A 21,731-nucleotide genomic window follows, 5' to 3' on the forward strand; every position below is an offset into this window, starting at 1 on the left:
AGAGAAGCCTTTTGCTCTTGAAAGGGGAACGAATTATGAATGTGGGAATAAGCAAATAGTGGAAAGTAGGTCTGTGACTGAAAATAATCAAGTCCTGTCCAGTGACCTTTTTTTCAACTGAAGCAGATGACCAATCTGATTACAGTAGCTGGCACAATCTTCTTCTCTTTCATTGCACCTTGGCACTAGTCTGAATGCCACTACAGCTGCATCCTCTCCCATTTAACATAAACAAAGTGCAGTTCTGACACACTGCCTTGTGCACTTATGGGCACACCAAAGAAGGGTAATATCCTGGGTTTTTTCTGCCTGAGTTTAAAAAGGAGCTTCTCTGAGGGGTGGCTCTTCTCCCCCAGACATCCAGAACTACAGGGAGAGAAAAGATGAAAGCCAGTTACCAGCTAACAGCGTCTACTTGCAGACTAGTAGAAGGTCGAACAGTGAGGGAAGGCTGAACTACTCAGCTGTGATTTACTGCAGTGCAGGTAAGCCTAGACTGGGATGCTCTGCTTACCCATCCTTACTGGAGTTTTCCTGCATCAATACATTGGCGATTAATATGCCAACTCTATTTCCATTACACACTCTGCTATTTCTCCCTTTGTTAAATGGAAAGACCAGAGAAAAGCTTGCCAGAGGCCCTCAAGGCCCCAGGAGTCCTTTCAATAAAAACCTTAGACTCAGCTTGAAAAGCCAGGCAGTACACAGCAGAATGGGTGTCTGGGGAACAGAATGCCACTCCTGCCCAGAGGTGACATGTCCCATGGCTAGGAGACATGAGGGCACAAGCACCACAAGGGTGGGCTGACCTGGCCTCCTAATAGAAACATCCACTGAAGACCATGCGCAAACATGCTGCCCTGCATGTCCCACAGAGCAACACAGGCAGAAGGGTAGCAGGAAATGACAGTGAAAGCATGGAGACAGATACATTTCTGACATAGAGAGCAGAAGGGATGGTAAGGTGAGATAGCAGCTTGGACCAAGAGAGGGATCAATATGAACATGACAAGAAAGAGCATGTGGTTAAACACTGTGCTGTTCCTGAAAATCTCCAGAGAAAGTGAAGTTCCTGTGCCTTTTGAACTACTATGCCTTTGAAAAAGGTGCCCAAAACAAGACATGTGTCACAGAACATCTGAAGAAGGACAGCAGAAAATTGCAAAGAATCCTGCTTTCAGTCTAGAACAGGACAGATGAAGGCACAGAGACCCAAGTACCACACTCCCATTAGACAAGCAGGCTCAAGCATAAGACATCACTCAGCACCAACATCAAATTTAATTCTTCCCTCCTCAGGACAGGAACAGGGCAGATACTTCTGGAGTTACATCAGCAAGCGGAAAGAGGGCTAAGGAACAAACTCTGCTGGGAAATCCCAGCTAAACATGCAGGCAACAGAACCACTCTACTCAAGACAGCCCAGACCTGGATGGGGAAGAGTGTAGCTCTTCTGAGTCACTGAGGTGCGACTCACCTCCACTGAGTCCACTCAGCGGTCCAAAACTGTAATGCAGAAGACAGGTCCAGGAAAACAAAACCAAGCTGTCTTCTTGCTGTTCTGTCCTGTTCCTAAGAGGCAGCAGGTTACTGTGGCCCTATTCAGCCCCAAAAGTAGTGAAGGAAGCAAGTCCAAGTCTGTAAAACTACAGGGTCAATGCAATGGTTTTGGCTGTTGTGTTCAATACAGCATTGGAAACAACTGGAATGTCTCGGGCAACTCTCTGAAAGGGTGGCATGTTGGGTCCTTCCAATGTGTCCAGGATACCTGCAGAACAGAAAAAAGGGGAGAGGCAAGAGATAGTTCAGATGATAGCAGGTGGCACATTTCTTCTTGCTTTTCTCTCTGTCCAGGTAGTGGTTGAGGGTGGCAGGGCCCAGAACAGGTGAAGCACTTGCAGGCAGTGGGAGGAGACAACTAGCCCCAAAGACTGAACAGGAGTAAACACTTCCATCCAGAGATCACAGGGTACACATCAGAGCTTTTGCTCGGGACATGAAAATTGCATGTTCCCAAGAGGAACCCAGATCCTTTTGCTTTGAGGGTGTCAGATACAGTCCCCTGCCATTTGACTTGAATGCAGGTACTGCCAGAGATGTTTCTCTGCTGAGAGAAATTGATAAAATCCTTTTCCTACTTCATCCCAGCACAGATCTCACTCTTAGATCTTTCATCCTGAGATGCGCTTGCAGACTCACATTAGGAGCTGCAGCTGTGTGCAATGTGGAATTTTTGTCACGGCAACGCAAACAGATCAAGCTTGGCAGGAAATACACAGACCAATGCAAATGTCCTCAAGTCTCCGTCAATTACCCTCTTAAGACTGATTATCAGTTTTGGAGTGCCTTGAGGAAAATTGCTTGGAGTATACTTGGAGTATATTTTATTCTATTTCATCTGCCAAAAAGCTGCAGATCAGAACCTTTGCCATAAGAGCAGATTCAGGAGAAACAAGATTTGTATCTAAAAGAACTTCTAATGCTATGTATAACCCCTAATTATACAGATTTATCAGAAGTATCACAAACGGGTCTGACTGCCTAAACTCATAGAAGAGACTTGCAGAATTGCATATTTAGGGACCTGGAAACTCTCTAGAAATGGGGTGGGAGAAGAGTTTTGGTTTTGTTTCTTTTAAGGAGGGTGAAACTTTGTTAGGAGAAAACAAGAAGAGACATGGAAGGAGAACCTGAACATGCATGGCCTGGTTAACAGTACTAGCTGGGGAAGATACAGCTTCTGCTATCTGTGCTATACAAGACAAGATAAAAAACAAATGTTAAATAAAGAAGGAAAAACACTTATGACACATTTCCTGATCAGAGAAAGCCAACCTGACTTCAACAGTATTCAGGAAGAGGCTGGACATCTGCATGCAAGAACAGTCAGTGCTGTTACACTTCACTTGTGGGGAAATAGTAAGGGTCCTGCCTCACAAATTGAGTCTTAAGTGCTAAAACTCAGTGCACAGTAACTACCCCAATATTTACGTGCTGCCCTACTTGAACAGCTTCTTCTAAAAAATCTAGTGGCAGTCATTTTAGAGCTGGAAACCGTCACAGATGCCGAAAAGACAGCTTCAAACTGTCCATCCTTTCTCTCAGAGAGAGAAAAAACAAACTTTTATTCTCCCAGATCTAACAGGATGTCTTTGTGTCTCCCTTGCTTACCTTCTACCACCTTGTGATAAGCAAAGTGCAGATAGAGGAGGAAAAGCATATGCAGAGCAGCAAGAGTCCCACACAGGATGAGCCGCTGGGTATGTCCCACGGTGCGTGACACCAACACAGCAACCTGGGAAAGAGGAGGTGATCAGAGACAAGGCAGCTGCTACCTGCGCCTCTGGCACTGCAGTCAGGAACGCATGGAAGAACAGGTCAAGCGGTGACAATCTGCAGAAACGCTGCACTGAGTCTTTTCACCAACAAATTTAGAGTAATTTGACACCTTTCTGTGTAGGTGAACTTTGTCCAGTCTTGCCAAGAGTGCAGGATGCTCAGGCATGGCTCTCCACAGCAGCAAGGGCTGTAAGGGAGTAAATGAACCTCCTGCAGCTGTTTGCATAGGTGAGGCTATTAACCCGAGCAGCACCTCCATACACCAGTGGCCAAATTATACAGGAGCATAATCTTCTCCACAGCAGTTCGACTGGCTGTGAAATGAACCACCAGGTAAAGGAACAGAAAGCAAATAACACTTCCCTCCCTTTTTTTTCCTCAGGAAAAGGACTCCAGGCTGCCTATCCCTTACCATTCGTAGTGTAGAGAGTCCACCAACAACCAACCAGAAGATATAGAAGAGGGAGTGGAAGTGGATGTTATAGGTGACAAAGAGAGTGATGCAGTGTCCAAAAAGACCGTAGCCCTGACAAAACAAAAATGTCCATGTTATAAGCACCAGTCCCACACAAAGGGCCATTGATCAAGAGCAGGAACAGCCTATTCCTGCAACACTTCACCATGGCAAAGCCTCACAAACCACTCATTCATTGCCAAACAGTCAACCAGAACGACAACTTTAACAGCAACTCACACACAGATCATTGGTCTGAAGGATTCACAGGCATGTCAGAGATTGCGACAACATGGGAAACAGAGGAAAGATCCTCTAATCCCAGAGAAATTGGAGTCTCCTGGCTTTTTACCACCAAGTTCTCAAATCAGAAAGTGCAAAGCAGGAGACATGCATGAAGGAAGTGCCTCTTTGTACTACTACTGTGCCTGGAATGGGGCAGGTCAGAAGAACATCCTGAAATTCCAGGCTGTCCCAGTGCAGCTTCCTGGGACCAGCAATTTACAAAGATTTTTCCTGTTCTTTGGGAAAAGCTTTCCTTTTCCCTTTGGGAAAAGCTTGTTCTCGAACACCATACAGCCAATGTGCATCATAGGGCAGCTCCATGAGTACATACCAACAGTGACAGCATCTGCACCATTGTGATTTGGGCATTGCACAGATATGCCAGGAAATACATGAAAGATGAGACGCCCAGCCAGTAACCGAAGCAGGTGCCAATGGCTGTGCCCATCAGCGTGCCTTCCCTCTGTGGAGACAGTGTTAGGATAAGGAGAACTCAAAGGAGTGACCTGGCAGCACCGAAATTAACCCCTGAGAGTCCCAGACCCTTTGCAGGTATTATCAAACGGCTGGCCAGCAGCATTCAGGGCACCACAGGACCTACACCCCAAGCACTCCCAGTGTCCAGAGTGTCAAGACTTTCTGGTATATCCTTCCTCCCACTCCCAAACCAACATCCTCAAATCAATTTGCTTTTCAGCAAGATGCTTATTCAGTTATAGAAGAGGTTTCCTCTCCTTTTCTAGTGTCACTACAGCAACCCAGAGCCCAGTCAAACCATTGCTTATCACTGAAACTCGACGTACAATGATGGTGTCCGAGGTCTTCATTCCATGCAGAAGAATGGCCACCAATGTGAAAACCAGCATGAGGGGTCCGTACAGCTCGCCTGCAATCTTCTACAGGAGGAGACAGGTAAGGGAAAGTTTGGTTAGAGCCCCTGAATATCAGGGTCTCCACCACAGGCAATGTAAGAAGTAAACTGGATGGAGTTTATCACCTAGGTTATTGCCTGAGGTTAGGTGACAGCACACTGAGGTTTGAAATAACCATGGAAAGGAGTCACCAACATTTTCAGAGAGAAGAACACCTAACAAGCTCAGTCCTTAATAACATGGATTATTACAGTTTTACAAAGTGTCTGTGCAACAGTCACTTGCCCATGGAGTCTGATTCAGCAAAAGGGAACTCACCTGTGGGAAATTAATCATCTTCACAGGAATCATGGACTCCAGCAGTCTGCATCATAGAAAATAAGGGAATGACAACAGGAGCAGGAAGAACAACAGGACAGTTAACAAAATGCTTCACAGGTAAAAGATCCCATATACCCATTACCAGTATTTGCTGTTATGTTGACAGGCCTTGAGGGAGAGAGGATTCCTTCTAAAGGATCAGTCAAGGTCACTAAAGACAGAAAACCTTACTGTCGGGAGATTAACTTTACTGAGGGGAGGCAGAATCATTGAAAATATTTAGGGGTCCACTCAGGAAGATCATTGAGGAGAGATCATTGACAGAACAGCAGGAAGGAAAGGTAACTCTCTTCATAAAGGCTCACAAAACTTTGCCTTGTTGGACACAACTGTGTTGCAAACCCAACAAAAGCCACATAAGGCAGTCAAGTATTAAAAGAGCCCGTTCTCCTGCCCTGAGCAGCAATGCCAGGTGACAGGGCCTTCAGCCCAACCATGGGACCTCACTAACGCGAGCGGGACAATGCAAAGTGTGTTTGCCCATACGTGAGTCTTCCTGCAGGGCTGGCAGCCCACTCCTGCACTCCTGCATGCTGGCTCGGAGCTGACAGCCAGACTCCTGCAGGCACGGAGCCGCTGCCTCCCCGCACCGGGGCTGCCCACCTGGCTCGCACTTGGACGGGCTCCACATCGAAGTAGGGCCGGAGGATGTCGATGTTGGCGTAGAGGCTGAAGGCCCTGGAGGCTTGTCTCTTCCCCACTTGCCACATCTGCAGAGAGAAGGGATCGGGCAGCGGCCGAGCGGGCAGACAGAGACCATAGGGCCGGTGGCGGCCGGGCACAGCGCTCACCTGGTCAGCGACCTGCCGGCCCAGCTGCCCCCGCAGCCCCTTCATGCCCAGGAACTCTCCGTCCTCCTCCTCGCCGGTGCCCGCCTCGCCCTCCGCCTCCTCCTCCTCCTCCTCCTTCATGCGCTGGTGCATCTCCCCCATGTCCTCGAAGCTGGAGCCCGACGTGTCGTCCATGTTCTCCATGTCGATGACGGCGGAGCCGCCACTCTGCGCGGGGCAGACACGGTGTCAGCGCCCGCTCGGCCCGGCCCGGCCCGGCCTGGCCCCGCCGCCCCCGGCCCGGTCCCACCTGCATGTTGTCCTCGAAGCCGCCCCATTCGGCAGCGGGGGCACCGCTCCTGCCACCGCCCGCCGCCCCCGGCGCGGCCATAGCTCCCGTCCCGGCGCCGCCGCGCTGGCCCGGATGGGCGGGAGCCGGATGTGACGGCGGCCGTGGAGCAGCCCCTGGGGCCCGGGAGCGCCGCCCATCGCTCCCATGGCGGCCCGGCGGGGCACGGACGAGATGCGGGACCGCGTGGTGCTGGGCGAGTTCGGCGTCCGCAACGTGAGCCAGCCCGGCGGGGCGGGGCGGGGGGCGGCCGGCGTCCGCAGCCCCTCACGGCCCCGCGTGTGCCCTCTCCTCGCAGGTCCATACCACCGACTTCCCCGGGAACTACCCCGGATACGAGGACGCCTGGGACCAGCGGCGCTTCGAGGAGGTGGGTGAGCGGCGCCGGCGGCCGGGGCTGTCTGTGGGTGTGCGGGCTCTGCCGTGCGGCCGGTGTGACCCGCGGTGCGCGGCTCCCGCAGGCGTTCCGCGTGGATGTGATCCGTGAGGAAGAAGACACCCTGGAGTTCGACATGGTGGGCATCGACGCCGCCATCGCCAACGCCTTCCGCCGCATCCTGCTCGCCGAGGTACCGCCGCTCCGGGGGTGCTCGCCTGGGCTGCCGGCCTAAGACTTGCTTGACAGGGCGCGCAGAACGTCCAGCCTTGTGTCAGCGCTTGCGGACACCTGCGGGTGCTGGACGAGAAGCACATGCTCATTCCACACGTGTGCCAGGAGCCCAGAGAGAATTAGGGCTTTAGCAGCATGGGCGATACCGCCTGCCTGTCCTAGGAGTGCTGTTGGTAGCGTGTGCGGGTCAGCCTTTTCGACAGAGCTGTGCTGCCAACGCAACAGAAGCCGCATAATGCTGCCAAGTGCTAAATGGTTAAGGATGTCCCAAAGCCCTTTCTCCTGCCCTTCAGTTCTTGTGATTTATTAAGAAATGGGGATGGGAGTAGGTGGGGTATAAAAGTATATGGCATAGCCTGATTTGGCAGAAATACCACTCAAAATAGCCTGCATGGCAGTTATTTGTGGGAGAGGAGGGACACTTGAGCTGGATAATCTCTTGGCACGTAGTTCAACTATTGTCTTAGGCTGACTTGATCTCTTGTTTCCCTGAGGTGCCAACGATGGCTGTAGAGAAGGTCTTTGTGTACAACAACACATCCATTGTGCAGGATGAAATTCTGGCTCATCGGTTAGGCCTCATCCCCATCCGAGCTGACCCTCGGCTCTTTGAGTACAGAAATCAAGGTGAGAGTTTTGGATAGAATAGAAATATTGAATGTTTCTCTCAAAGTAGGAAATCGGGGTTGTGTAAACTGAGCAGAAGTGTGATTACATATACTTCCCAGGAGATCAGGAAGGCACCGAAATTGATACTCTGCAGTTTCAGCTGAAAATCAAATGCAAACGAAACCCTCAGGCTGCCAAGGAATCATCTGATCCTGATGAACTGTATTTTAATCATAAAGGTGAGATCTCTCCTAAAAGTAGGTGCTGTTTTTTTCTTTTTGGTCTTGGAAGACAGGACTTGGGCTGTTTTCTCAGCCCTATGTGTTCACAGGGAGAGTTGATTCCATTCTGCTAAACTTACTTTTTGCTATCTCCAGTCCTGTACAGGTGAGTGACGTGCTTTGAGGCAGCAGGTGGCTGATGCTTGTGGCTTCTCTTTGCAGTGTACAGTAAACACATGACGTGGGTGCCCTTGGGGAATCAGACAGACCTTTTTCCAGATGCTGACTTCCGACCTGTTCACGATGACATCCTCATTGCACTGTTGCGACCCGGACAGGAAATAGATGTCCTTATGCACTGTGTCAAGGGTATAGGTAGGTCATGGCTCCTGGGGCAGTGGGACAAGGAATGTCGAGTGTTTGGACTAGGGCACTGTGATGTGATGGGGAAGGGTGGAAAACTGGCTATCCCCCTGGAACTTTAGGCCCCAGCATCCTTGTTCCCTGAGGCCTGCTCTAACCCTTGACTCTTAACTCTTTATACAGGTAAGGATCATGCCAAGTTTTCTCCTGTGGCCACAGCCAGTTATCGACTGCTTCCTGACATCACTCTCCTGCAGCCTATTGAGGATGAGGCAGCTGAGACCTTGCAGAAGTGCTTTTCCCCTGGGGTCATTGAGATCCAGAATGTCAACGGTACGTTTTTCCTGCCCTATGTGCCTTGTTCCTTGCAAGCTTTAGTAGAGACTGATTGGAGGTTGGAGCCAAACTTTGCAGAGACAAAACCACTGTGATGTTGCCTTGTTGATCAGTGGTTCATGCTCTTCTGAGCCTGGTTCTATGGATGAGTGGCTGCAACGTGCAGATGTGTTGGGTGATGAACAGGGATGTTTCTGAAATGCAACCTGTCCACAGAGCTCTGCAGCTGCTGACTGCAGCTTCCAGTGCTGTTCAGTTGTGACACTGGGTAGTGAGCTTGCTCTTTCCAGCAGCTGAGTGTGGAGACTTCTCGTGTCCTTCGAGGGGTGCATGTAGGCTTCGTGTTTGGGTTCTTCTAGCAGGTTGGAGTTTCATGTTCAGTATACAGTAATTCTTGATATTGGTGTCTTCCCTGCCTTTGGTGAGGGGGGGAGTGCCTGTTTGAGGTAAGCATGTGCTGTGACCATAAGGCACCCACCTACTGCAATTTGCCCATCGCGTTTCATCTTCCCTTTAGGAAAAAAGGTGGCAAGAGTAGCCAATGCACGGCTGGACACATTCAGCAGAGAAGTTTTCCGACATGAGGGCCTGAAAAACCTTGTGCGCCTGGCGAGAGTACGGAACCATTACATCTGTAAGTGCCTGGTTTTCCAGAGTCCTGGCATGGTTTGTGTGAACAAGCAGTGACTGGCCAGCGTGTGTGGCTCTGTGCCTCTCCACTCTCAGCATCCGTATATTCAGAATGCAGTGGGTAGCTGCTTGCTTTGGGATTGAATCCGTTGGTGCTTCCTGCTGGCAAGGGTAGCTCCTTCTCTATCTGTGAAGATCTGGTTTGTTGCAGTGAGGTGTAAGGGAAGGTGAGGGACAGAAGCATGGAGCCAGGTGCATGAAGACTGAGGCTGCCTCATGGCTGTGCTGACTTGAGTTTGTGTCTCTGTGCAGTTTCAGTGGAGTCGACGGGTATCTTGCCTCCAGATGTGCTGGTGAGTGAAGCCATCAAGATCCTGATGGGAAAGTGTCAGCGCTTCCTCAATGAGCTGGACTCTGTGTCTATGGAGTGACCAGGCTGTAGCTGGGAAAGCCTGCTCTGCTGTTCTGGGCTTCCTGCTCCTCCTTCTGGGGGGGGATTCCTCTTCCATAGGCATGAGGCTTGATAGGGGCTTGCTAAGAATCCAGGGACTATCTCTGTGGATTTTTCTGTTAGTAATGAGCCGCAGTAAGGAGATGCACTAAAATAAAGGCTTTTTTTTTTAAAGCTGTCTCCTGTGTCATTCACAATTTTTGAAACCATAATACATGGAGAAGAAAGTGGCAGCAGGTCTAAAGATGAGTAACAGCATTTTTTTTAGATGGTATGCAGTGAGTGAGGACTGACAGGGTAGTGTAGTAAAGCACTTCACAGCAGATCAGTGAGATTTAACGAGTTGGTATCAGAGCACGGCTGTTCTGCAGGTGTTTCAGACCAGCTCTGGGATAGTTAATATGGTAAAGGCTGTACTGTCAGAGGACTGGAACACCTCTCCTATGAAGAAATTGAGAGAGCTGGGATTGTTCAGCCTGGAGAATAAGAAAGCTCCAGGGAGACGCTATTCTGGCCTTTCAGTATCTAAAGGGAGCATGGAGAAAGACTTTACCAGGGTCTGTAGTGACAGGCTAAGGGCCAACAGTTTTGAACTGAAAGAAGGTAGACTTATATTGAACATTAGGTATTTTTTTTAAATGAGGGTGAAGGTAAGTTGTCACAGGCTGTCCACAGCTGTGAATGCCCCATCCCTGGAAGTGTTCAAGGCCAGGATAGATGGGGCATTGAGCAATGTGGTGGAGTGTTAAGGGTTGAAAATGTCTGGGAGTATTGCTGTGTCCCAGTTGCTGAAGTCAATCTACACTATAGTGCTAGACTTTAGCAAGTAAGTAAAATTAAAGTTCTGTTTCCTTGGGGTAGAATTAGACTGTAAACATCCTGTTAGGGTGCATATGTAGGGAGGAGGTACACTTGGCATCCTGGCTCCAACCCCAATCTATCCCATGCCATGCTGCAAAACCAGGCATATGCTGCATGTGCCTATCACACGTTCTATCTATCTATCTATCTATCTATCTATCTATCTATCTATCTATCTATCTATCTATCTATCTATCTATCTATCTATCTATCTATCTATCCTATTGCTTCACATACTTATGGGACAGACCCATGTTGCTTTGACAACACATATCCCTCAAGCTGTAAGCTGGGACCTAGAATTAAAATAAACTAGCAGTGAGTGGCAAATAAATACTTGAAAAATACAATTTCCCCCTCACTGAATTAAACTATATAGTCTGGAATGGTTCATCTCCTTCCTGACAGTGTACTGACCACTAGCAAAGGTGCCCCTTTTTTGGTAGCTGGAATAAGGAATGCTGAGAAATCTCCAGGCAGGCAGTCTGGCCAGATCAGAGGCCTCAGATCTTACTGAAACAGATACAAGAATAAAAATGAAACATGACACCGTGTGTATGAAACTGGAATAGCTTTACTGACATTCAGGTGTAACACAACCAGTTCAGAGACAGCTTCGGATTTAAACATTCCTACAAAAAAGGTTTTAAATCCATTTTACAAAAACCCCTTGTGTCTAGCATGAAGTCACAGAATGTTAAAAATATCACAACACAATAAATACACCCAGCCTTTGCTAGAGCTGGGAGCCATGTTAGCTCAGAGGTTAAAAAAGTTTGAGGCTAGGAAGAAAAGTGGAGGGTGCTGGTGGAACAGCAGGGGCAGGAGGGTGAGTGGACGCCCAAGGCCTGCTCTTCCTATCTGCACTTCCACACCTCCCAACCCCAGCCTTTTTGTCCAGTCTGTCCATGTGGAGACACCACTTTTCCATCTACCACAATTTATTACTTGTTCTGTCTCCAGGATGGCAAAACTGCCAGCTAGCTCTGGACAGACCCTCCCAGCTCTTGCACTAACTCTAGGGTAGATTGTGTAGTATTTGTCATGTAAGAAGAACCAGCTTTGCAGACTGGAGTGGCTTCATAAGAGTCCCACCACATCTAAAACCCAGCTTCTGACCCGGCTCCCCCCTGTAAACTGCAGTATAAAGCCCACCCCTCCTGCCCCATCATGCAATTCTCTGAGAAGTACCAGACTGGGTAAAAACAGGGGCTACTGTCACCTCCACTGCAACAGGGCGAGATCTCTTCTGGATTGCAGGTGCGTCAGGTATTGGTCCAGATTTTATTTACCCTGCGCTGGCCAAGTTCTAGTCTACAGGGCATTGTAAAATGAAAAAAAAAAAAAAATTAAGAAAAAAAAAATGTCCTGCTCCCCCTGAGAGATGTCCAAGAAAGGCTGGCACAAAGTAAAAGCCTTCCATTTGGCTCTGGGTAGAACAAGCTGTATGATCGTATCTATACATACATATGTATATATATGACAGTGTCTGCCTCTTTCTAGAGAGCAGCTGCACCTTTGAAAGGCTGATCTCACAGGAGATCCTGGAGCACTGCTAGGCTTCCCGGCACGCAGCCTTCAGCCCAAGGCTCAGCATCCTGGAGGGAAACGGATTCAGCAGAATTCCAGTCCACTAGGGACAAGTGCTGATAAGCATGACAGGAGTGTCCAATGTGTTCCCTACAAAGCCTGGCTACTAGCACCCAGAGGAAGATTAGGGTAGCCCCTTTTCACATGGCACACTACTCTGCCTTTTGCATTAACCCTAAACCCCAAGGGATAAAGAGGTGGAGCAAGAGTGACCCGAGGCTACAAGATGATCAAGCTTTACCCTAATGAGGTCTATGGACTCAGCTCCCACCTTCCAGAGAAATAGAGGTCTAAAGATGCTCATCCAGTGGAGGGGAAGGAGTCAGGGGAAGAGCTTAATATTGACTGGCTCAAATGCCACCGCAGGCCCCATCCCAGTGTATGGAAGAGAAGGGGACAGGACCCGTAAGGGGCTTTATTCAGATGAATGCTTGTGGAGGCGGTGACAAGGAGAATCTAATGTGCTTACTATGAGGAGAGACAAATTATAAGGTAGGGGAGGAGATGGTTGCAGCATCCCAGGCTTAGGGTTCAAAGAGTACATTGAAGCCCTCTCCGTCCTCGTTTTCTAGCACATCTGTCTCCAGTGATGGCTTCACCTTTTTGAAGAGAGATGGAAGGTTCCGGATATGAACCTCCTTGCGGAACTGCTCCCCAATGGGCTTCTGCAGAGGACAGACAGGCAGGCATCAGACGTTACTGTCTTCATACCCCCACTCAGCTCAGGGGCAGCTTGCTTGCACATCAGAGGCAAACCCCAGGTTCTGAGCAATCCCTGAGCCTGGACCCTGTGCTTGCATTTTGAGGAATTTCAGGCCTGGCCTTTCCCAAGTGCCAGGGCATTGAGGTAACCTTCAGAATATGAGCTCCCCAGCTTCTAATTCAATGTCAAAGGCTCCACCATCACCATCCTCTTAGAAGTCCAATGCCCATCCACCAGATTCAAACAGTTTAACACCCTGTTTCCCCGGGCACCCCTGTGCAAAGTACCCACTGTCTCTCAATGAGAGGCCATTGCTGGAGGGGCTGCTCAGTCTGCTCCAGGACCTCCAGGGTGAAGAGAGGCAGAACAAACACTAAGAACATGCTGCAACAGCCTCCTGGCTGGGAAGGGAGGTGGCTGGTGAAAACAGGCAGGCCAGCCACGCCATCACTTTTGCAGCATACAGCTGTGAAATTTTCCTCCAGGATATCACTTACCCCAATGCAACCTGAGATGAGGCGCTTGAAGTGATCCTTCCGGCGCTTGTCTGCCACTTTCTGTAGTGTTGGGTTGAGAAGCTTTGAATCAAACTGCTCCAAAGAGTCCAGCTGGATGTCTGGGATCTGCTCCATCACTGCCTTCAGCTCACCATAGCGAGGCCGCTGCATGGAGAAGTACCATTAACACAGCTCTTCTAGAACAGCCTTGCCCTCCTTGGGGACCATTAACTCCTCTGCCCCTACCCACTGGGCATGGGATTAGTTTTCACCATTCCCCTCACATTCCTCAACCTCACATTTGGATGAAGAACAGAATTTCTCACCAAGGCCTCGTAGATCTGGAAAGCCAGGTGGACAAGAGCTGCCATGCACCCATCGTGCTGCCCATGTACCTGTAAGCCCTTCAGCACACTTGTGAAAAACCAGGACACAGCATCGGGAAGGAGGTTTCCTGGAAGCACCTGGGGAAGAAGCACTGTCAGCACTGAAGCAACATACTGGTACATAACCACCTTTCTATAACAGCTTGCTCTTCCGGAGGGAGAAGGTACCCAGGGGTGAAGCAGCCATGCTTCTCACAACATTCCGAACTTCCACTTCCAACACTACCAGAACTAATCTCTTCTTCCTCCCAGAGGTACCTGTTTGAGCAGTGGCCAGCAAAGCTGTGTTGTGGTTCTTTGGCAGGACAGGGTGTCCTTCCAGGATAAGGATGTGTAGGCAGTGATCAGCACTGCAGTGCAAACATCCTGAAAAGGAGTCAGAGAGGAAAACCAGTCAGAGGAACTATTTCCTACCTCCAGCTTTCAAACCTGATGGGAGCCAAGAAGAAATCCAGAGAATCTGCAGGAGCTTCTGAGAATCCTGCATCTTACTGTTTGCTCCCATGGAAGGTGTTCACCTAGTGTGAACCATCATAACCATGAGGGACCAGTGTTAAGTTAATCTGCTCCCTTCATCTCTCTGGGAAAGACCCTGAAGCACTCAAGGACTCCCCTCAGCTCTTACTCTCAAGTCACTGCAGAAACTTCTACAAGAGCTTCAAGGCATCCACAGCAGAGAGTACAGAAATATTGGGGAAAAGGTACTCTGCACAATGGGTGGTATTAGCACTGTGGCTCCTGTACCACTTCAGGCAGATTTTACAGGAAAAAAAGGTACTGGGTAAAGTTCTTCCTAATGAAGACTGGGGCCCAAGATACAGGGAGAGCGAGGGAGCAAGTGAGGGGCTGAATGCCCAGGGCCTTTTCCCCAGAAGGGCTGAGGCTGTGTAGCTGTGTTTGTAACTGGATCCCAACCCCTATTTGCTTTGTGGCTTCTGCAAGGCTCTTAAAAGCCATGCATGTTCCCAAGAGGTGATTCCCAAATGGGAGACGCTCCAGCAGCCTAGATCTCTGCAGCAGTGTCTGGCTTCAGAGCAGACAAGTGTGACAAAGAGTACAGAGAAAGGATGGTGGCAGTCAGAGCACATGCTCTTACCTCTTGCTTCATCAGACACTTGCCGAGCTCGGTGAGCTCTGCATTGGCAGGGGGAGTCACCTCTGTGGCCATCGCCTCATCATCTGCAGAGCAAGACTGCATTGTGAACGTGACCTCCCAAGGACTGGGACACAAGGAGGGGGACAGAGGGAGGCTGCAAGGACTAAGCTGGGAGCCAGGAGACAGCACAAAGAATCAGTGTCCTGGTACAGCTATCCAGAACATCTCTTTTCAAGCAAAAAGCACCCACCCTATGTGGGGCAGGAGGGGCATGCAACTGGCTACCTTCAGCTCTTGGGAAACTGTTCAAATCCCCCTCTGCTCCTCAGCCCACTTCTCAGAACCTTAAGAACCAGCTACTCCAATATGCCACCTGTGAACCCTACAGCACATTAGTTTCCAGGCTAGACTGGGTTTTTCTGTGGCCCTCAGACATGCTGGGCAGGACAGAGCTGAAGGCTTTTACCCAATTTATACCCCTGATACAGAACTTCCAGCATCAGCCCAGCCTCACCCTCAAGAAACAGGAAAGGAACAGTATTTGTGTACACTAAGGGCAGGAAAGGCAAAGGTAGGCATTTACTTACCATCTCCATCTACAGCAGCAGTAGTGTTCTGTTCAACACCTTTCTTAGAAACACAGCAAACAGCTGCAAAAACAGTTGCAGGTCAGGGGAGCAGAAAAGGGAAGATCCTACTGCAGAACATGCAGAGATTATCCTACAGACTCTAATGGGTTCGCAGCTGCTTCAAGCTGCCCCAGCTCTTACAGGGAATCTGAAGAATCAGAAAGCCCAGGATAAAAGCTCAATACTGCACTACCTGGAAGGCTGTAACACCCCACCCACCGCACCTTCCCACAGTGGAACCTGCTGCAGAGTAGTTGCTTCCTACGACTGAGAACCAGGAATATGCAAAACCATCTAAAGCCCATAACCCAAGAAGAACACTGATTTAAAGCAAAAAAAGGCGAGTCAAGAAAGGAGATAGAAGACTGAGATCTGTAATCCTTGTGGAATCAATTTCCCCAGCCTCTCTGAACAAAGCCATGCTGACACAAAAATTATGCTGGAGAAGGGGAACACAAGGGAGACTGCTTTGGGGGGAGGATTACATCTGGTTAGACACAATTGCCAGCAACAAAACTGCTCTGCACTTGGCTTTTCCACAAATCCATGTCCCATATTGGGCTCCAAAGCACAGAATGAGAGAACCCAATTCCCTGTAGGACTAGATTCCTATAGGAACAGTCCCAAAACCATGGAGCCATAAAAGCTAACAAAAGGAAGAATCTCTCTTCTGAAGGTTTTGAATTATCTCTTACTAGGTTTTAGCTAAGATTTTGGCAGGGCTGTCTAACATCTGAGTTCTCATGGTTATGCTATACACTACTGACAGTTATAATTAAGTCTCACTGCACACTGGGAATTCCTATTGTCCTCTCCAGGGAAAACTTCCCAAATATCTCAGAAGACCTAGCATGATTTCACTTACTGGCGAGATCCATGACTTCTCGAGTCAGCAGCCTGACCAGCTGTTCCTCAAGCATCTCCTGAGACTCGGGGTTGTCATCTGCAGCATCATCCTCACTGAGAAGAACAGGTTTTAGTTTGACAGGAGCCAATGTCTTCAAGTACCCCCTCTGCCCAAATACAGGAAATGAGTCACCACTGTGTCTTCCAGCCCTCGCTGGCAAGGACTTTCCTGGGCAAAGGGCCATGTAAAAGACCAAATCTCCATCCCATTCCCCATTTCCCTCTTTGTACGAAGGAGTGGAAGCTTACCAGAGCATGCTTCGCTGGTTGATCACCTGCCATTTCTGGGACAACCTCTGTTCAAGACAAAAGGAAAGATTAAATCTGGACATAATGCAAGGAGACCCAAGCAATAGCTGCTGGCAGAAGCACAAGAGCTTTAAACACAGCTCTCACACCAAGACCTGTTTTGAACGGCAGGAGAACTGGTACCAAGTGTGTTGGAATGTGAATGAGAATGACAATGTGAATGAGAATGAGAATGAAAATGACAGGACATTGGAAAAAAACCCCAAACATAAACCCAGAAAGTCTCAGGGCTGCAGGTTGAGGAGTTCATGTCCACAGGTTTGAACTCACAGCAAGGGGTGCAGGGCAACAGACCGAGTTTGATGCACTTTAAAGCACCCTCAAAACATCATCAAAACATTAAGCACCAAGGCTCTGCCCTTGTCTCTGCTGGCTTTGTAGAGATAGACATTCCCACATACTGCTGCCAGCTGCTACAGGGAGTCACGGCTGTCAAGGAACAGGCAATGAAGAAGCTGTTTTCTTACCATGTGCAGATAGGTAAAGAGTGGTCCCAGCATGGGGCAGACGAGGGTTTCATAGTATTCTGAGGGGCAGGAAAGTACCAAGGGCTTCACAAACACACCTGCACAGACTAATTAAGGAAGAGATCCAACACATAAGGCCAGCTTCTAGAGAGACTGCAGCACAGTGCTCAAGCCCATTCCACTGGAGGCCAAGGGACAGACACCTGGAAGCCCACCTTCTCACAGCCCTGAATTAATAAGTGGCATCTCTATATAGCAAGAACATCAGTTATTCAGCTCTTTCCCCTGAAAGTTCAGCTGAGAAAGTTAGGGATGCTTAGCACCCATTTCCTAGATGCGAGACTGAATGTCCAGCCCTGGAAAGTAGGCTGGGAAACCCACATCATCTCCCAGAGATGCACATCTTCATGTCATGCTCCTCATTATCCAAGCCCCCTTGGCACTAGAAGGCACTACTCACTTCTCACAGTGCCTCCAGAACCACATGAATCCTCTCCATTTATTCTGACCCCATGCACTGCTCATTGTGTTCATGCCCTCCTAGGCTAACACCTCATCCACAACTGGTATATCCCTGTTTAACTCCTCAATCATTCTTCTTTTTCTTGGCCATGCTGAAAACAACACAGGGTTTAAATTTATGTCTTTAGGGCCTCCCAAGCTGGCCTGAGACAGTGATGGAAGGATACGGAGCATGGGACGCAGTCTGTAATCAGGAATGTTGTTGAGGTTGTTGAAAGCAGAGCTGAGGAGCTGGGTAGCAAGACCCTCAACAGTGTAGAAATCCTGTTGCATGGAGGGGCCTGCATTTCCCAGGATGTGAAAACTTCAACAAAAAACAAGTTAATTACAAGTCTGCTAGATAAGTATGTCTCTGATCTGCAAAGGCTACAAGTACTATCATCTTGAGACTACACAGTTGTCACATTCCTAAACAAATACTATAGAGGAATTTTAGCATAGTATCTCTTTTTTTTTCGGGGATACCTGCAGAGGGACAATGAATTAAGCATTTAAGCACGACAAGGTACTTTCAAGCACTGATGTACTCTGACACATAATTAGAACTGGCAAAAGAGACAAACTAGATCAGGATATCAGGTAAGCACTCCAATCTGATTACCTAACTGCAGAAGAGCTAAAAGCAGATCCCCATTTTGAGGTACCTTTTCCTGACCGTTCCATGTCTGTGTGGCAGGCTCCAACCACTGAATCTAGGCCACCACTGCAGCTTGTAGTTGGATATTACAGGGTACAGCTGACATCAGAAATCGAACTCTAAAGGAAGTCAGGACCCTACAATATCCTACTGCTCCAGCTATGCAGTGCTGGATTGTGATGAGAGACATGGTGCTCTTACCAGTTGTCGTAGAGGGTACAAAAGAAGCCCTGCATCCTTTCTAAGACTGTTTTGTAAACAGGAGAGTCATAAAGTTCCAACAAAGGCTGAGGAAGACCTGTGGAAAGGAATAAGCTTCAGTTACATTAATGCTGCATTAATGGGAGAGCACGGTGCACCTTCATAGCATGCTGGGCAGGCCCCAGCCAGCTTGATGGCAGCAAGTCAGAGGTCAGCCAGGTTCAGGCTCGTTGCACCCAGAGCAGAGGTGTTTCCACTGAGGTTGTTGTAGCTGCCTTATTTTTCCAAAGTAGAACTTACTTGAGCTATCAGAACCTAGTCAGCAGCAAAGCTGACAGTTGTTGCAGCTCCTCTAATAGCTCATCCCTTCAGGTTTGTATTCTCTGCCAGGATACAAGCTACTGTCGAACTACAATATGAAAAAGTTTAGAGCAGAGATCAAGGCCCTGCTGCTTTCTGTGCAGGGGCTCACAGACAGAGTTTTTAAAGTCACAGAAAAGATGTAAAGGAAGCATGTCCTCATTTTATAGATAGGACATAAAGAAAGAAAGACAAAGCAATTTCCCCAAAATATTTCACTGTCTGTCAGAACCTGAAATTAAACTCCCATTTCCAAAGTCATGATCCACACCTTATCCTCACGGTCACCCGCTTCTGCTTGGCTGGAAAGGCTTCTGTGTTCACAAGCTCAAACCTTTTTCAAGAAGGTTCTGAAGGCCTTTTTCTAATCTGCTGTCGAGAAACAAATGCCAGGGCCATACTGCACAACTTGGCTCTTGCCCTCCAGGACAGGTCTCTGCACCAGCACTTGGGGCTCCTGAGCACTAATTCTGCTCAAAGGCAGACAACTACGGCAACCTCCAGTCTCTGCAGTCTGAAATGCCATGTTGCAGAGACCACCACCATCCCGTAGATGGGATAAGCAGTTTGGTAACATACCCATCAATGCATGCAGAAGAAACCAATGTGTCTGAGACCAATAACTTATTTAATGTCTTAGTTTCATCCAGTTCAAACCATAGCTGAACTGCAAATACTGTGAAGAAACTGGTTCTCCAGCCCTATTTCACTTCCATTGTTATGGACAGAAAACTATGTAACTACATAGAACTCCAAAGATCTCTTAAGAATCTGCCCACACACTCCTCCTGAAGAGAAGCCTCTTACCTAGAATAGCATTCTTCTCCACCTCCAGCATGTCCAAGGCTTTTGCAAACGTATCCCCCAGCCTAGCCACCATCTCTGGCATGTAGAGGTTGTTGTGAGTCCTGAAACAGAAGAGCACTTGATTTATACTAGTGTAAGTCAACCCCTTTTCACTCTTGACAGTGGAATCCTCTCCTTCAGCTCGTGGACAGCTCTTCTGAGGCAGATGATGAGGAAGGTGAGACCATGCACATGTGCATGGGATCCCCCTTCCTCACCTGCAAAAATATTGGGGAAGCTGACCCAACAGAGACATGGAGTGACTCCATCTCATGTCCTGAATCTCCTGGCTGCCCCTTCCACTTATTTCAGTTCATCCCACCCCTTGCAAGCACCAGCAGTAAAATCTCCCAGCAATTCTCCAGATGATGCTGGGAACAACTTATTAGCTTGGCCAAAGGGATCAGAGAATGTATTTTTAAAATTGACAAGACACGGATTCTATAGTCTCTAAAGATCTTCTGCACCTAAGGCCCCTGCAGAAGGAGGGGCTGTTTCAGCTCCAAAATACACACACTGCCCCTCAGGGATGGGTCACAGTCCCCAGAATGGCAGGTGTCATTGGAGGGACTCTAGTGAGAACATCAGTCCGACCAGATGTTACTCATGGCAGTCACACATGCCCCCTGGACAACACATCCAGCTGGGAACAATTCCACATCATAGGAAGTGGCCACAGTCAGCTGTCTGCAAGAGACACCAATTCAGCCAAGGGTGGCTGGTTCTTGCTATCCAGGCCAAAATGGGTCCCCTCTCTTAGCCAGGGTACTGACACTCAGAGCTGGACACGGCAGGGGTGTCTCTCTCACCTACCTCTCTCCTTTGAGACCTCAGACCTCCACTCTGGGTGTCGCCAGCTGCACACAGCACAAATCCTGCAGCCTCCTCCAAAACTGCAATGCCATTGTACCTGCTGCTAGAGGTGATCAAGGGCAACTCAGTATCTCCCCCTCAAGCAGCGTTTCCCAAAGCAGGGGGTACATGGGAATGGCTGAGGGAAGGGAGGGTGGACAGACCTCAGGATGTTCTCCAGAGTCTCAGCTTTTACTCATGTATTAATTGTTTTTTGGGTTTGTTTTTTTTTAAGGTCTACGTTCTTAATTCTGGCAACCCTGATGCAGTGATGTCTGCTTGCATTTGCAGAAAGCTCCAAAACCGCAACTATCCTGTTTCTCTCTACAAGTGTTAAATACTTCCCTGCTCACTGCACATGAGGAAGGCAAGTATGTGAACTTCGTAAGAAAGAGCTACACAAATGAGTTAATGACTCATACTCTCATTCTGGGCTGGATCTAACACCATGCAACAGGCCTCAAAGGGGCACAAGCTGATTCTGCTTGGCCAAGAAGGGCTAGGGAGCAGTACAGCTTCCACACTGGTTAATGCTGCCCCACCTACTCAAAAAGCTGTACATTTCTGCTTGAGGCTATCCTGAAACCTAGCCACTAAAATAATCTCTTGTATATCTCCTGCCCACTCCATACCAGTGTTGGCTTTGCCTCACACTGGGCAGAAGGCCAGTGGAGCAAATGCAGGGACTGTGGAATTGTAAAGTTGAGCCCTGGAATCCCACTGCACTAACTCCAGGAGGACAGGCAGTCATATCCTGAAGGCATGGTCATGGTACTTAGTTGTTTCAGAGTTCTTGAAGCATTTTCTTAAGTCTGAGAGCTGGGAGGCAGATGTTCACTTACAGGGCAAGCTCTTGTAATACTTTAGCAAGTTCCCAGTGGGAATGGAGAGAAAATAGCCAACCACCCACTCCCAATGGGAGTTAAAAAGGCATCCAATAGTGCTCATGTATGATAATGTAGCCTCTAGGCATGTTCCAGCTGAGACTTATCAGCACTCCTGGGCACCCCACACACAGGAAAACAGTAAAACTAATTTCAAGAGACATTTATGCTTTAGAGAAGACAAACAAAGGATATGGCAGGACTTGGGGGATTTTCAGTGATGGTCACAGCTCTGCTAGAAAGAGTATCTGATGCCTAGAGAGAACAGCTTGTAAACCAGAAGATGACTCCTTTAGGACAGTCCCTGATGGAAGG

The 21,731-nt window shown here is 48.7% G+C and overlaps 3 protein-coding genes across 4 annotated transcripts in view; 1 reads left to right on the forward strand and 2 right to left on the reverse strand.

Annotated features, from left to right (window-relative positions):
- Nucleotides 1–1,262: 1,262 nt before the first annotated feature.
- On the reverse strand, nt 1,263–6,541 carry YIPF3 (Yip1 domain family member 3). The gene is made up of 9 exons (XM_014876131.2): nt 6,412–6,541; nt 6,123–6,329; nt 5,935–6,041; nt 5,269–5,314; nt 4,882–4,974; nt 4,410–4,541; nt 3,752–3,865; nt 3,172–3,295; nt 1,263–1,768 (listed from the first exon to the last, which is right to left on the reverse strand). Exons 1-9 carry the CDS (start codon nt 6,490–6,492, stop codon nt 1,647–1,649), a joined length of 1,026 nt encoding a protein of 341 aa, XP_014731617.1. The 5' UTR covers nt 6,493–6,541; the 3' UTR covers nt 1,263–1,646.
- A 21-nt stretch (nt 6,542–6,562) lies between these two features.
- POLR1C (RNA polymerase I and III subunit C) lies at nt 6,563–9,848 on the forward strand. The gene is made up of 9 exons (XM_014876110.2): nt 6,563–6,666; nt 6,749–6,820; nt 6,912–7,019; nt 7,555–7,687; nt 7,789–7,908; nt 8,113–8,265; nt 8,437–8,586; nt 9,107–9,223; nt 9,532–9,848. Exons 1-9 carry the CDS (start codon nt 6,598–6,600, stop codon nt 9,648–9,650), a joined length of 1,041 nt encoding a protein of 346 aa, XP_014731596.1. The 5' UTR covers nt 6,563–6,597; the 3' UTR covers nt 9,651–9,848.
- Nucleotides 9,849–11,085: 1,237 nt separating this feature from the next.
- XPO5 (exportin 5) overlaps nt 11,086–21,731 on the reverse strand; it is a 29,615-nt gene continuing 18,969 nt past the window's right edge. For both annotated transcript variants that reach the window (XM_088161405.1, XM_014876076.2), the window contains 12 exons: nt 19,642–19,742; nt 18,475–18,571; nt 17,804–17,940; nt 17,115–17,212; nt 16,588–16,634; nt 16,298–16,392; nt 15,391–15,453; nt 14,804–14,886; nt 13,966–14,073; nt 13,648–13,785; nt 13,322–13,486; nt 11,086–12,786 (listed from right to left, as the gene is read on the reverse strand). In XM_088161405.1, the coding sequence (XP_088017531.1) occupies nt 12,646–12,786; nt 13,322–13,486; nt 13,648–13,785; nt 13,966–14,073; nt 14,804–14,886; nt 15,391–15,453; nt 16,298–16,392; nt 16,588–16,634; nt 17,115–17,212; nt 17,804–17,940; nt 18,475–18,571; nt 19,642–19,742 (1,273 nt within the window). In that variant the 3' untranslated portion in view covers nt 11,086–12,645. The remainder of the gene's footprint in view (nt 12,787–13,321; nt 13,487–13,647; nt 13,786–13,965; nt 14,074–14,803; nt 14,887–15,390; nt 15,454–16,297; nt 16,393–16,587; nt 16,635–17,114; nt 17,213–17,803; nt 17,941–18,474; nt 18,572–19,641; nt 19,743–21,731) is intronic.

This window comes from Sturnus vulgaris, chromosome 3, assembly GCF_052056855.1.
Source record: "Sturnus vulgaris isolate bStuVul1 chromosome 3, bStuVul1.hap1, whole genome shotgun sequence".
Taxonomy (NCBI): domain Eukaryota; kingdom Metazoa; phylum Chordata; class Aves; order Passeriformes; family Sturnidae; genus Sturnus; species Sturnus vulgaris.